General features: G+C 50.5%; 1 protein-coding gene across 1 annotated transcript; it reads left to right on the top strand.

Annotated features, from left to right (window-relative positions):
* Nucleotides 1-3042: 3042 nt before the first annotated feature.
* Nucleotides 3043-4296, top strand: FOXB2 (forkhead box B2). The gene has a single exon (XM_030877192.2). It carries the CDS (start codon nt 3043-3045, stop codon nt 4294-4296), a length of 1254 nt encoding a protein of 417 aa, XP_030733052.1.
* Nucleotides 4297-13883: the final 9587 nt, after the last annotated feature.

Below are 13883 nucleotides of genomic sequence, written 5' to 3'. Positions count from 1 at the left end.
CGAGAACGTCCTCAAGCTGCTCCCAAAGAGGAGGCACTGCTTTTTCGGGAGCCCGCGGAAAAGATATTCTCAACAAAATTTGTCTTTGCCCGCGCTGCGTGTAGGGCCAGGGCCGGAAGAACCTTTGAGCGCTGGGCACGCCGAGCTCCCACCAGCAGCCTTTGGGCGGCTCTTGGGCCTGGACAGGGCTGTTCTCGCACCGCGTCCGTCAAAGTAGAAGGGTACACCCGGCGCCAGCGGGCTCTAGCTGTCACTGGAGCTGTGGGCGTCCTCGTAATTCCTCCATGGCTTCGTGAGGCCAGGAGGCCGTCTGCTGCTGGGTTCCTTGAACTGCTTCAGCAGACCAAAAATCCCGCAGAAAACTCCGCTGGCGGAAGGAGCCTTCCCGGCAGGGAGCGTCAGCGAAAGCATCCTCCTCTGAAAGGGTCTCCTTTCCTTAGGACAGGCCAAGAGGCTGCTCTTTCGCCCCGGGTCTCTTTTGCACGCTTCCCTTTAACGCCTATTCTAAAACGTCTGCTGGCCTAGGAAAACTAACCAAATAGCACTAGCCAGAAATCCAGCTGCTGCCTAAAGATTAATATTATGAATCTGTTCCGCTCACCGCACTCCGGCGACCCGACGCGCAAACAGCCCTTCTTCTGGTCCTCCCCTCGGGCAGCTCGCCAAACGTCGGAAGCTAAAAACACTCGACCTGGCGTTGCCAACCAAGGTTGGAGAGCGAGGGGCAGTCTCCTGAGCAGTCTGGGCCAACGGCCTTCGGCCTCCAGATTTAGGCACAGAAAAGAAGAAATTAAAAACAGAATGAGTCACAGTCCCTGGTTGCTGCTTTCTCCTCAAATCTGCGAACTGGAAGGGACCCGTGAAATTTCCAACTTCAGACATCTCGTTTTACAAATAAAGAAACTGAGGCCTAGAGATGGGAAGAGGGTATATATATATATATATATATATATATATATATATATATATATTTTTTTTTTTTGGTCTCCTTCTAAACTCTGCTTTTCCTCCCTGCCTAAGGGCAAAGGCAGCCGAAACCAGACTATAACTGCAGGTTCTCTCCAGTCAACTGGGATTCGCTCATGGGTGTGCAGGAAAGTGCAGAGCAGGAAACTGCTTCCGGGATCCCAGCAAGCACGGGGACCTCAGCGCTGCAGTTCATCCACCCTCACAGGTCACACCAGGGCCCTGTGGATTGGTCATTTTGACCTCCTACTTAATTTTAACTATCTCCCTTTCCCTCGACGTGCTCAGAATAGCAAGACTCCGCTCCGACACACCCAGGTGATGAGACCTCTGACCCCCCAAGCCCTCCTTCTGGCCCCAGCTCAGACGTCACCACCCAAAGAAACGCTTCACCCTGTCCCATCCACCCGCTCTTAATAGAGCCTCCATCCACCAAGCACTTAGTATTTACCCAACTTTCCCGGTTACTGTCAGTCTCTCCCACTAGACTGCGGTCTGGAGCGCAGAGAGCTGTCCCAGACCTCCATGTACCAGGCGCCTATCATTGGGCCCGACACTCAATTGGCGCGCAAGAAAACTGTGATGAAGTTGACATTTAGCGAAAACGGCCCTGGGTCTCCTCCGCTTTAGCTTTTCCCTCCAACCCTCCGGCCTTTGGGATTTCTTGAAGAGAAGAGACCTTGAGGCCACGCTGCTGCGAACTTGGCCCAGAGTGGCTAGTCCAGGAGGAAGGCAGTGTAAGGAGAGAGAAGCCCAGAGCTGGTAGGTGGGAAGAGGGACGACTGAAAGGGCGGGGACAGGCGGGAGATGCACGAGAGGAGCGAGAAAGCAGGCTCCTGTACCTCTCTGCCGTGCGTCGCGACCCGGGTGGGGTGCAGCGGCGGGGACCGCACCGGGCGCCGTGCCCCTCCCTGAGAACAGCCTGCGCCCCCCGCCCCACTCGGCCGCGGCTGGGGGCTGCGGAGCGGGTGGTAAATGCTGGGGGTGGGGCGCCCGCGCCGAGATGGAGGAGGGGGCGGGGGCGAGGCACGGCGCCTTCTCGCCCCTTCTTCAGCAAGAGACGCGGCGGCGGAGTCCCCCAGCCTCGGTCATGTGATAGTCTCGAAGCGCGAGCTGCGGGGGTCTCGGCGTCTCCGGGACCATTACAAAACGCAGCCAGGAGAGCGCGTCGCTGCCACAGCCGCCGCCGCCTCTCCAGCTCCAGACGGGCTCGGGAGAGCGGCAGTCGCCGCGGCGCGGACGGCGGAGCCGCCACAGGCCAGGCCCGCGCCTTCCCGGCGTTCGCAGACGCCCCTTCCGCTCGCGCCCCGCGTCCAGAGCCCCCGCCCCTCGGCAGAGCCCGCAGGCGCCGCCGCAGCAGAAACCTCTAAACTTTTTCCCCCCAGGCGACCGCCTACAGCTCTATCCCAGTCTCCGCTGCGAGCCGCTGGAGAAAAGGGAGACGCGGGCTGCTGGAGCCGAGCTTCCTTCTCCTTACCTCGCCTCTCCCCTCCAGGAACACGAGAACTCCAGAGCGGACTAAGTGGCTGGTCAAGGGGCAGCGCTCAAGGCGCTGTTAACTCCCGCCCACCCCGGCCTCCTGGACAACGAGCGCCAACTCGATTTAAAGGGCTAGAGTCCTGACTGCCCAGTCCTTCCTCCCAGCTCTCTGGGCCTGCGCTTCCCTCGGACCGAGAAAAAGCAAAGAGGAGGCCGGAAGGGAACAGGGCCCTCCCCACTCCTTCTCCGCCAGCTCCCACGCTCAGCCTCTGGCCACCCGCGGGAAGACGCCGAGAGGGTGGCGGTGAAGCTGGCGCGCCCCGCCCGCGACTGTGCGCGCCAGTCGGCGACCGTCGGGGCCAGAAGTTGCGAGCGTCGGATTGCTAAACTGGGTCAAGAGGCCAAGCGCGGAGACCGCAGGCCGCTGAGAGAAGGCGGGAGAGAAACGGCGAGAGGGTCTGGGGGGGAAAGAGGGCGGGGTGGCGGGTCCGGGAGGGCGGAGTGGGGGTTAGTGGAGACAACCAGGCCCCGGGAGCGGGGTGCGGAGCGACGCTGCGGTCCACTGTGAGCCAGAGGGAGGTGGAGGCGCCAGGGGCGATGCCGCGGCCGGGGAAGAGTTCGTACAGCGACCAAAAGCCGCCCTACTCTTACATCTCGCTGACCGCGATGGCCATCCAGCACTCGGCCGAGAAGATGCTGCCTCTGAGCGACATCTACAAGTTCATCATGGAGCGCTTCCCCTACTACCGCGAGCACACGCAGCGTTGGCAGAACAGCCTCCGGCACAACCTCTCCTTCAACGACTGCTTCATCAAGATCCCGCGGCGGCCCGACCAGCCCGGCAAGGGCAGCTTCTGGGCATTGCATCCCGACTGCGGCGACATGTTCGAGAACGGCAGCTTCCTGAGGCGCCGAAAGCGCTTCAAGGTGCTGCGCGCTGACCACACTCACCTGCACGCGGGAAGCGCCAAGGGCGCGCCAGGCGCTGGCCCCGGAGGGCACCTGCACCCGCACCACCACCATCACGCTGCCGCGCACCACCACCATCACCACCACCCGCCCCAGCCGCCGCCGCCCCAGCCGCCGCCGCACATGGTGCATTATTTCCACCAGCAGCCGCCTCCGGCTCCGCAGCCGCCGCCGCACTTCGCGTCGCAGCCACCGCAGCAGCCGCCGCAGCCGTCTCACCCCGGCAAGATGCAGGAGGCGGCGGCCGTAGCGGCGGCGGCGGCAGCGGCGGCGGCGGCGGCCGTGGGCAGCGTGGGGCGCCTGTCACAGTTCCCGCCCTACGGGCTGGGCTCGGCCGCCGCCGCTGCTGCCGCCGCCGCCGCTGCGTCCACGTCGGGCTTCAAGCACCCGTTCGCCATCGAAAACATCATAGGCCGGGACTACAAGGGCGTGCTGCAGGCCGGCGGGCTGCCCTTGGCGTCCGTCATGCACCACCTGGGTTATCCCGTGCCGGGCCAGCTCGGCAACGTCGTCAGCTCCGTGTGGCCGCACGTCGGCGTCATGGATTCAGTGGCCGCGGCCACGGCCGCCGCGGCCGCCGCGGGCGTCCCCATGGGCCCGGAGTATGGGGCCTTCGGTGTACCGGTCAAGGCCCTGTGCCACTCGACAAGCCAGAGCCTGCCTGCGGTGCCCGTGCCCATCAAGCCGACTCCTGCGCTGCCACCGGTGGCCGCGCTGCCCGCAGCGCTCGCTGTCCCCGCGGCCGCACAGCAGCCGCCGGCACCGTCCACCGTGTGCCCGGCGGCCGCCGCCTCACCCGCCGTCTCTCTGATGGAGCCCACCCCTCCGAGTGCGGCCGAGAGCAAAGGCGGCTCTCTGCACTCGGTGCTGGTGCATTCTTAGGGTACCCAGCGGGCTGAGAGAGACGAACGCATGGAGACTCACCTGGCCCTGGACCGCCGGAGAGGGCGAGGGCGCCCTGACCAGGTCGGGTAGAGCTGGCGAGCCCCAGCCTTTGCGGGAAAGGAAGGTATTTAAACAAACCCGAAAGTGGATTCTCCAGTGGTCTGAATAAATATAACACTTCTGGTGTCTGTGTTTATACTATGTTGTACAATCAGAATAATGAAAGCCAATTTTCAGGTAAGAGTTTCTATTGTAATTAAAATTATAAATCCGTAAGTTATGGGGGGAGGGAACGAACGAGTTTGGGGAAGCCTCATTCCCTGGCATATTGGAATTGGATTTGTATTCTTACTCCCGGGAGCAGAAGATGGCAGGACTAAACCTCCCTGGGAGAAATCCAACAGAGAGTGACGATGAAACAGACCTCAGCCACCAAGTTTCTTCCCGCGGGTCTCAACCTCTCGTGAACAATGTCGCCTCTCGTGAACATTGTAGACAAAACTGCTATTCACTAAGAAAATCTCGTTTTATTTAAGAAGGAAAAGAGGGAGCATTTGATACCGTTATTTTCCTGGTCGGTGAAATGGACAAGGACACGGTAGCATGAATAAAGCCTCTTTGGGGGCAGTGGGAACCTCACGAAGGATCTTGGGAAACAGTTAAGTTTCTTGGCTCTGACCCGAGGGTCGAGAAGGATAGAAGGAACGGCTAAAGCAATTAGTTTGCACAAAAGAGAATGGCAGCAGCTTAAAGCGCAAAGCCCCAGATTCCAAAAGTAAGTTCGGGAAACATAACCAAAGAGAGACATTAAAGAGACTTTCTACCTGCAATTCTTTTGTGAATCAATCGGATGAGACCGTTGAGGAGCCCCCAGACAATGTGAATTCCCATGATCCGTTACATTTGGGATTTTTGTTTTTAATCACTTGCATCACGGGATTTTGTTCCCCTAACTCAAGAATGCAAGAAAAACCTGCCACGTCACCCGACAATATTGCTCTTAACGTTTCCAGGAGCGTTTTGTGGCCGTTGCCTTCCAGCCTCCTCGGGACAGATGCGTGAGGATGACCGGTCACCTTTGCACGCTGCCTTCGATTTGGTATTCCGTGTGCTGTTTGGGCGCGTTCTTCTTTCAGGCGAACTCTTCAGTTTCAGATCCTGAATGGAAAAGAAACTTGCTTTGCCGCTGTTGCTCTTCCCCGTTTTTGAGACCCAGGAATAGCACTTTACTCGCAACAAACTTTTGGGAACGAATGGGGGGCAGGTAGGGAGAAGGCAGCTGTCCTTTGCCCCGAGTCACCTCTGGCCTTTGTCCGCGCCGCGTTCGGGTTGTGACTTTGTGCCAAGTTCATGTCTGCCTGTGTTGTACGCGGTGTTCTCCATTAAAGCTTCTCTCTGGATGTGGCGGTGTGAAGGTGTTTCGCTTCTCAAGAGACGAGGCCGCGGTTTGAGTGCCCACTGGGGGAAAGTCTGGGGACTTGGCAAATCCTCTTCCTCCCCTTCTTTTTCAACTTCTGAGCATCAAAGAGGGTGAGTTCACAGGCGAAGCGGCAGCTGGACAGGTTTCCTCCTCCGTGGCTCCTTTTGTCAGTTGGTTCAATATCTCTATCTGTTTTACCCGTTCTTCTGCTGCTTTCCTAGCTGAGCTCTAGTCCACCTCAGTGCAAGAGACTGGATTAGCAAAAACCCGCCACAGTGAATTTCTTCTGTTCCTACATGAGGTTTATTAGCAATAACCATCACCAGCCCCCAACACCCTTTCCCTTTTCTGAGAGCGGGCTATGGCCCGGGTCCCGGTGCCAGTGGGTGGGGGCTGGCGGCGCCCCATTAAGTATGCGGGGCGGGGAAGAGGGCGCCCGGACTCCGCCACTGCCGCCGAGGCCCACATTCCCAAGAAGCGCGCGCCCAGCCGCGGCGGCCTAGGGGACCTGTTGCGCATCCTCGGCAGCCTGGGGCCTGGAGGCAGAGAGCGCTGGGCCCTGGAGAAACGGCAGCGCCACAACACGTGCTCCTTGGAGAGGGCCTGCGAGCTGCAGACCCTGTGGTGCTGTGTCCCGCGGGAAGGTGGCGGGACACCTCGAACAGGGGTCCATCTTAAACCAGCTTCACTGTGCCCAGCCAGGCCGGACAGAAGCCTCCTCTAACCTTTCATCAGAAGAAAACAAAGGACCAACGAGGTGACCTGATCATAGTAATGACACTGAGGGGATTTGGGTTACTTCTTAAAAATAAGAATTTCCACGCACCCCTTATTTACAAGTCCCATTGCAGCGTGCAGCTAAGTTTCGTCCTCGCCTGGGAGACAAGTCTCAGTTTAGGTCACTGCCTCCTTGGAGGCACAAACAACTCCAGTGTATCCTATCTCTCTAGCTTGAGACTTTGCAAGGTTCCCCGCAGGGTTTTCCTTTACACTAGTCTGAGGCTGTTGAAAGAAAGAAAAGGGGGAGCCACTGGCATGGGGATCATAGATTTGGGGTGACTTGGGAGCCTGGCTGCTTCGCCCACTTCTGGGTGAGTTGGTGCCTGAAAGCCCCAGGCTGGGACCCCTAGTTCAGGCGCAGCAAGTCACAGGGCCTGAAGAAGGGCAGTCGCTGGATCTCAGTTGTTTCTTCAAAAGAACATCACATCTCTTCTTCTTTATCCACCCGCCCCAAAAGGGCCAGTGTGCTTTTTAGCGGTGCCCATTGTCCCACTTCCGGGAGAGGGGCACAGTGCAAAGTGTCGTCCAGCACCCAGGGGACTGGCTTAAGTGACAGCCCCTCCTGAGAAGAGAGGAGCCTGTGGGCCAACTCGGCAGAGAAGGATGAGTAATTGACCTTCCGCATTCCTCAGACCCTCTTAGCAACCCAGCCTCACACCAACTCCCTGGAACCCCTCCTACCTCTGTGGGGAAAGCATGGTTGTTGTGTTTTGTTTTTACTGTAAAGAAATAGAGAAAGGAGAAGGGAAAGCAGAGTGAGCTGAGGGATGATTCTACTCAAGTTTTCATCCAAGAGGAGACCCTGGTACCCAACGGAAGCTATGCATGGCATTGAGGTTGGAGAACAAGGGGATTCATGTAAATATACAAAGGGGGAGGAGCTTTCTGTCAAAGTGCTGATCCTAAGGGAGGTCCCAGTTAAACCCCCAATACTGACAGAGCCCTGAAGACCCCCTCTTAACTAAGATGGATCTGCAATCTAACTGTAACTCTCAACTGAGTGGTGGTCTCATATGGTCTCACAGGTATTCTCTCTCTAGCTACATGTTGGAATAGAGAAAAAGTAAGTTCTGGACATAAGTGAGGTAGAAATAGAGGCACTTATAAATGTATGATCATCTCAGTTCACAAGATTAATAAAATCACTCTTGGTTTGCTAAGTACTGGTGGAGATAACCTGAAATTATGCTCCTGGTTTCCAGGATGATACAAAACACTGTAGTTGTTTAGCTTGTCCCCAACTTAATTGAATGCACAAAACCTTGAGAAACATGGGGAGAGGCAAAGAGGAGGGAGAAAGATTTTCATGTAGCTGCCCTTAAAATAAAAGAAAAAGGAAAACAACTTGGAATGATCTACTTGATTACATTCCCTTGGGAAGATGAGAAGAGAGCTGAGGGTCGAGGGAGAACGAAGCTATTTTAGCTGTGGTCCCTAGGAGAACAGGCCCTCCTGCAAAGGCCAGAATTGGCACAGTTGGCATCTGGCACTTAGGAAGCCTGTCAGTCAGGCTGGCTTGTGGTCAATTATCTCCTTAAGTAGACTGGCATTAGTCCAGCCAGGGCGGGGAGGGCTGGTTGCATCAGAGCCAGTTAGCTGGAAGTGGCACTGCGGAACTCCAAGTATCTTTGCATTGGGGGGTTTGGAAAGCTGATCAACACATCTCCCTCTGGGACTCAAAGGTGACACTTGCCTACTTGGCAATAGTACAGCAAGACTGCAGAAGAGGACAGAAACAGAATGCCTTAGGAAAAGAAACATTGACCGCCAAAGCCACTAGTTCCCCTGAAATTCCATTCACCTGACAAAACTGCCATTTCTGAGATGCACAAAATTATACAGAGATCCCTGTAAATTGCGGTGGGATTTGACTCCTCCGTTGGTAAGAATTCTCATTCTTCATTGTACCTGACTATGAGATGGGCAGAAAGGCTAGTTTGGGGTCATGTTTAGGTTTGGATGATATGGCAAGGGTTTGAAGCAGTGTTAGCGCTCCTCAGACTAACACTAATTCACATGTGATTCTGCATGGGGTGTGGGGCAGGGTGGCGTAGATGTTGAAAATGAGAAACTAAAGAAATGGTTTCAAAAGCCAGTGATAACTTCTTTGTGGGTGAAGAGGCAGAGTGGGAATCCAAGTGGAGGTGGGAAGTCCTTGAATTCCAAAGGGCAAAACTGTTTCTCCAAGTCCAACATTTTCATTCTGTTCATTGAAAGTATTTTCATTAACTTTATCTTTAAAAGCTGAAATGCTAACTTATACTCTTTGGGGGAGATTGAAGAGATTTGTTTGGGATTTGAATTCAGTCTTAAGCCATTGTTTAAATGCTATGAGTTTGGCAAAACTCCAGATGTACTCTGTCCCAAGCACTTTTCCCCTTAACTATCCTCTGTGTATTTTAAGGAAAATTCAAGCCACATGTTGCTCTTTCCCCCTTGCATTCAAATGTAGTTTTATTGAATTTTAGCATAGTCCATGAAATTTAAATTCTGAGTTTTAAGCCATAATATATTCATATGATCTACAAGCAGTCACATGATATGCACATATATCATTAAGCAGAAAATAAAGCCTCTGAGAACTGTAGTCATATTATTATAGTAACATTTCTCTAAACTGAAGAGCCATGCTGAGAATGCCATATTAAGAAAGGATTTTATAAAATTATCAAAAAATTCAAAAAAGCTGACAGCAATCCATAAAAATATTTTTAAAAGAGTATTTCTTGGAAGATATTTTGGTTATGTTTAGTTTGAGCCAAATAGTTCTTGCCTACCACAAGGAACAGGTCTTTTGTGTGCACAAGACACCCAGGATTTGCTTGTAAGTCACAGATCTCATTATGGCAGCATCATTTAAAAGTGCTTTGGAATAGGATTTCCCATCTGAGCCACTTCCAGTCCTGTCAGCAACTTCGTAGACAACATGGTTTTACTGTTACTGAGAATGGATGCTTAGCAAGGAGCTGGAGAGCTGTAGTCCAGGCACAGCTGAACTAGATTCATTCCAAAAAGAATTCACAACATTGAAATACACAGATGAGAAAAGGAAGGAAGGAAGGAGGGACAGAGGGAACGAGGAAAGGGGAGAGGGAGAGAAGGAAAGAGGGAAGGAAGGGAGGAAGGAAGGGGAGAGAGAGAGAGAGAGACAAATGTGTGCATCTAATATTGACAAAGCAAAAAAATTTACAATTTTTAACATAGTACTGCTCTGGTTTTCTCTCAGGAAACTATAGATCAACTCTTTCAATGTATGTGACTATAACTACTTGACTGAAGTCGTTTTGCCTTGAAAGCAATATTCCTCTTCTCTTAGCACTTTTCTTAGCTAGAGAGGACAGGACATTGTATAACTAACTTGCAGCTCCATTTATTGCCTAAGAAGATGAAGCTTTAGTCTGCTGAAGAATTCAACCTAGGTGAGGATTTTGTGACATTAACTTTGCTGCAATTTATTTTATAGAGATTAACCTAAATCCCCATAGGGAAATGTTTAAATAAATGATGCTATTTGCATACTGTGGAATATCATTACAAATAATGCTTATGAAATTAAACTCATATAGAAAATGTTTATGAAATCCTATTGAAGGAATAAGCTCAACCCACTAATGTCACTGAACATGTACCAGAAGAGACTACACCAAATATTAACCGTGGTACCTTTAGATTGGTGAAATCCTAAGTCATTTTCTTCTTGTTCCCCATATGTCTGAGACTGTTTTAGACTGTCTACATACACCGATCACACTTTACTTTTATAACCATGAAGAGGATTACTCAAATCTGTCCAGCCAGTATAACTGGCATTTCAACAATATGAATTATTATTTTTAAATGTAGTACCTTAAGTGGGGGAGGGGAAGGAGAGAAGAACTAGCTGAGGAAATATACTTTAAAAGCAAAGAGCAGCAAAGACAAACGAACCTCACACACCTTGCCGCCCTCCTGCTGTGGCTTTGACAAGAGCCCATAGCAGCAGACCCTTCTGGTGGGAGGAAAAGGAGGCTGTCACTTGAAGCATTGACTTTTGGAGAACTTTCAGAGACTCGCTGTCCCATAATGCTGGAATGGGAAAGGTGGAAGCGTTAAAATTACAAAGGGGGCTGGCTAAAGAATAAATCTCACATAATTTTATTACCTTTTTAAATAGCTTCCTCTCTATCTTTTGCATTTCATGAACTTTTGTAGTAGCCTTGAACTTTTTTTGAAACTAGGCAGATAATGAACACGAAGTAAATATAATCTACAAGCTTAGGCATTTCCTTCTAAATGAAAAAATAACATCTAGTTTTCCAAAATAGTAATGTAATTTTTCTTTTTCCTAGTTGGCAAATCCTTTTTTTGTGTAGTGACAATGTTTTCAAGGGAAAAGTTTTAGATACTGTTTATACTGGTTTGAGTAAAGCTGTATTGTGTCTTCCCTATCTACCTTGAAATAGTTTATTTTCCCCCCAAAATGCAAAAGCATGTAACTACTCAGAATATGCATGTTTTCAGATGATTAAACATGTCTCAACTTTTATGCTAGAAGCTTGATAACCTCTAAAAATGACCACAGATCATTGAGACTTGAGTTTTTTTAATAACTTGCACTGGAGAACTAAAATTCTTGAAATTATAAGACTGAAATTTTCACCCAAGAACCAGAGAATCAAATATATCTGCTTTGCCAGTGTCGAGAACAAAATAACATCCTATTTCTCTAATACGCAAAAATTTTGAACCTTCATTCCAGTTATTTCTAGAAAATTCCTTCTCGTCTTCCCTGCCGGGGACCCCAGGCTGACCTGAGCCTGCTTACTCCTGCCTTACAAAGAAAAAATATGAAAAGTTGAATGCATCTGCTAACATTGCACCTCAAAACTTTAGATGTATGTGAATTGCCTGGAGAGGTTTTTCAAACACTCTCTGCTGGGCCCCATCTGCAAAGATTCTGATTCAGCAGGTGTGAAGTGGGCCCGAGATTGCACATTTCTAACAACCTCCCAGGTGATGCTGATGTTGCCGGGCACCTTGAGAAGTTCTGCAAGAAAAGAGATCCTTTTTCATCAGTTTATCAATACCTCAGTTGCAGCCATCTCAGTCCATCAGAAATACCCAAATAACTATGAACATTATAGAAGAGCCATTACGATCTCTATCCCCTTTCTCTCAAAAACTCATTGGTGCCTATCGCACTTACCCATCCCCTTGTCTATATATACTAATATATAGTATAATAATAATATATATTAATGCACAGGAGAAACAGAAAAACTCCATATGCCTCCAGAGCTGGAGCACTCCCCTTTATAAGTCACCTGAAGACAGAAAAGTTGGGTCAGAAAGCAGCAGCAAATTTACTTCCTCAAGAAGGCGACTGAGGGCTTCCCTGGTGGCGCAGTGGTTGGGAGTCCGCCTGCCGATGCAGGGGATGCGGGTTCGTGCCCCGGTCCGGGAGGATCCCGCATGTCGCGGAGCGGCTGGGCCCGTGGGCCATGGCCGCCGGGCCTCCGTGTCCGGAGCCTGTGCTCCGCGACGTGAGAGGCCACAGCGGTGAGAGGCCCATGTACCGCAAAAAAAAAAAAAAAAAAAAAAAAAGAAGGCGACTGAGACAGCAGTACTTGAAAAGCGAATGATTGAAAATTAGACCTAGAAGTCAGTTCAGTGCTCTTCCCACTTCCACCTTCTCATCATAAGCCAACCTCTTCCCAAAAGCATTTTAATCAATGGGCTTAAGAAGCTATTACTGGGCTTCCCTGGTGGCTCAGTGGTTGAGAATCCGCCTGCAGATGCAGGGGACGCGGGTTCGTGCCCCGGTCCGGGAAGATCCCACATGCCGCGGAGCGGCTGGGCCCGTGAGCCATGGCCGCTGAGCCTGCGCGTCCGGAGCCTGTGCTCCGCAACGGGAGAGGCCACAACAGTGTGAGGCCCGCGTACCGAAAAAAAAACAAAACAACAACAAAAAAAGAAGCTATTACTTTACTGCAGTGCCATGATGTTGGCCTATCACACTTTTACATGACGCTTTACACGTTATACTGAGGGATTTTTATATCTGCTATTTTATATAGGGGAGGTAGTTTTATTCTGAGTTTAAATCTGCACAGGCTCAGATCTGCGACTTGGTGACTGGAGCTTATCCAGGTGTACAGAGGATGCATCAACTCAGTAAACTCCCACTTTACTTAAAAATGGAGCCATTTAGCCAAATATTTATGAAAATATTTTGTTCTTCAGGGCAAACATTAAATAATGTACATTATAACAACACAAATGTTGCCAGGATAGGAGCTAGGATCCCCTCTGATCTTTGAGAGTTTATGAAATTTTCTATAGCCTCATCCCGGGTTCTGTGATAGACTCACACCCCGGTCTCTCTGGGGAATTTTAGTCAGTGGCAAACAGTGTATAGAGGCTTCGTTGCTCCTAGTTGTCTCTGACTTATAACTCCAGCTTCCAGAGACTTGTTTAAATTTATGGATCATCTCAATGTCCAAAAAAAACCTGCCTTTTTATTTGCATATACTCCAGATGTAAACTGGTGTGAGTAGCAAATGTCAATGTCTTGAAGATTTGAGTTTACTTTAAATTCATAGTCTTAAAACTTGAATTCAAATATTTATCATTTCTAAAAGTCATTCTATCATCTCTCTACCAGGAATTTCTCACTGGTTCCCTTTCACCATCCCATCTAACCTTCTTAGTTTGCGTGGCCTTGACTTTCTTCTTTGACTGTTTGATCTTCCCTCTCCTCTCCAGCTGCTTACTTTGCCCCTCACCCTACTCCACCCCAATATCTGCTAACTCCTTATGAAGGATGGTTTAATTCTTTGTTTCTCTCTTTCCAGACTGTAGCCATTGGGACCTCACTTTCTACTATGAAAGTGGCCTATCACGTTATTTTCCTATATGAAGACAGCTATTTTTATAAGCGGAACTAAGATGTTAGCTATTAAAATCATTTTAAAATCTAACTATACACATATCCATTCCACAAGCTTCTATTCAGTACGGTAGTTCAGGAACTATGCCAGGGGCTGACAATAAGACAAGTTGCCTACTTGTTGCCTACACCAATTACTAAGCTATTATTTCTCATCTCCAAACCCATCCTTCCTACTCTGCTCTCAGGTGCTGGGGCTGAGACTTTGCAAACCCCATTTCTGCTTTGCCAGCTGGCTTTATATTGGATCTGGTAACATGGGGTCTCTAGTGGGAGTTAGCAAAGGTGGATACAGAAGAAGGGATTTGCTCCTTCCTGTTTTTTTCCCTCTAGGGCTTTCTTTCTGCTTGGGAATTCCTGGAAGCATCACGAAGGCAAAGTTGCTTCACCCTGCATTTCCTTCCTGTAGCAGCAGCTGAATCAGTTGGAAGTCTTTTCAACACTTGAAGAACCAGA

This window comes from Globicephala melas, chromosome 6 (assembly GCF_963455315.2).
Source record: "Globicephala melas chromosome 6, mGloMel1.2, whole genome shotgun sequence".
Lineage (NCBI taxonomy): Eukaryota > Metazoa > Chordata > Mammalia > Artiodactyla > Delphinidae > Globicephala > Globicephala melas.
The sequence above is the reverse complement of the archived record's forward strand: the minus strand, read 5'-3'. Positions and strand labels throughout refer to the sequence as shown.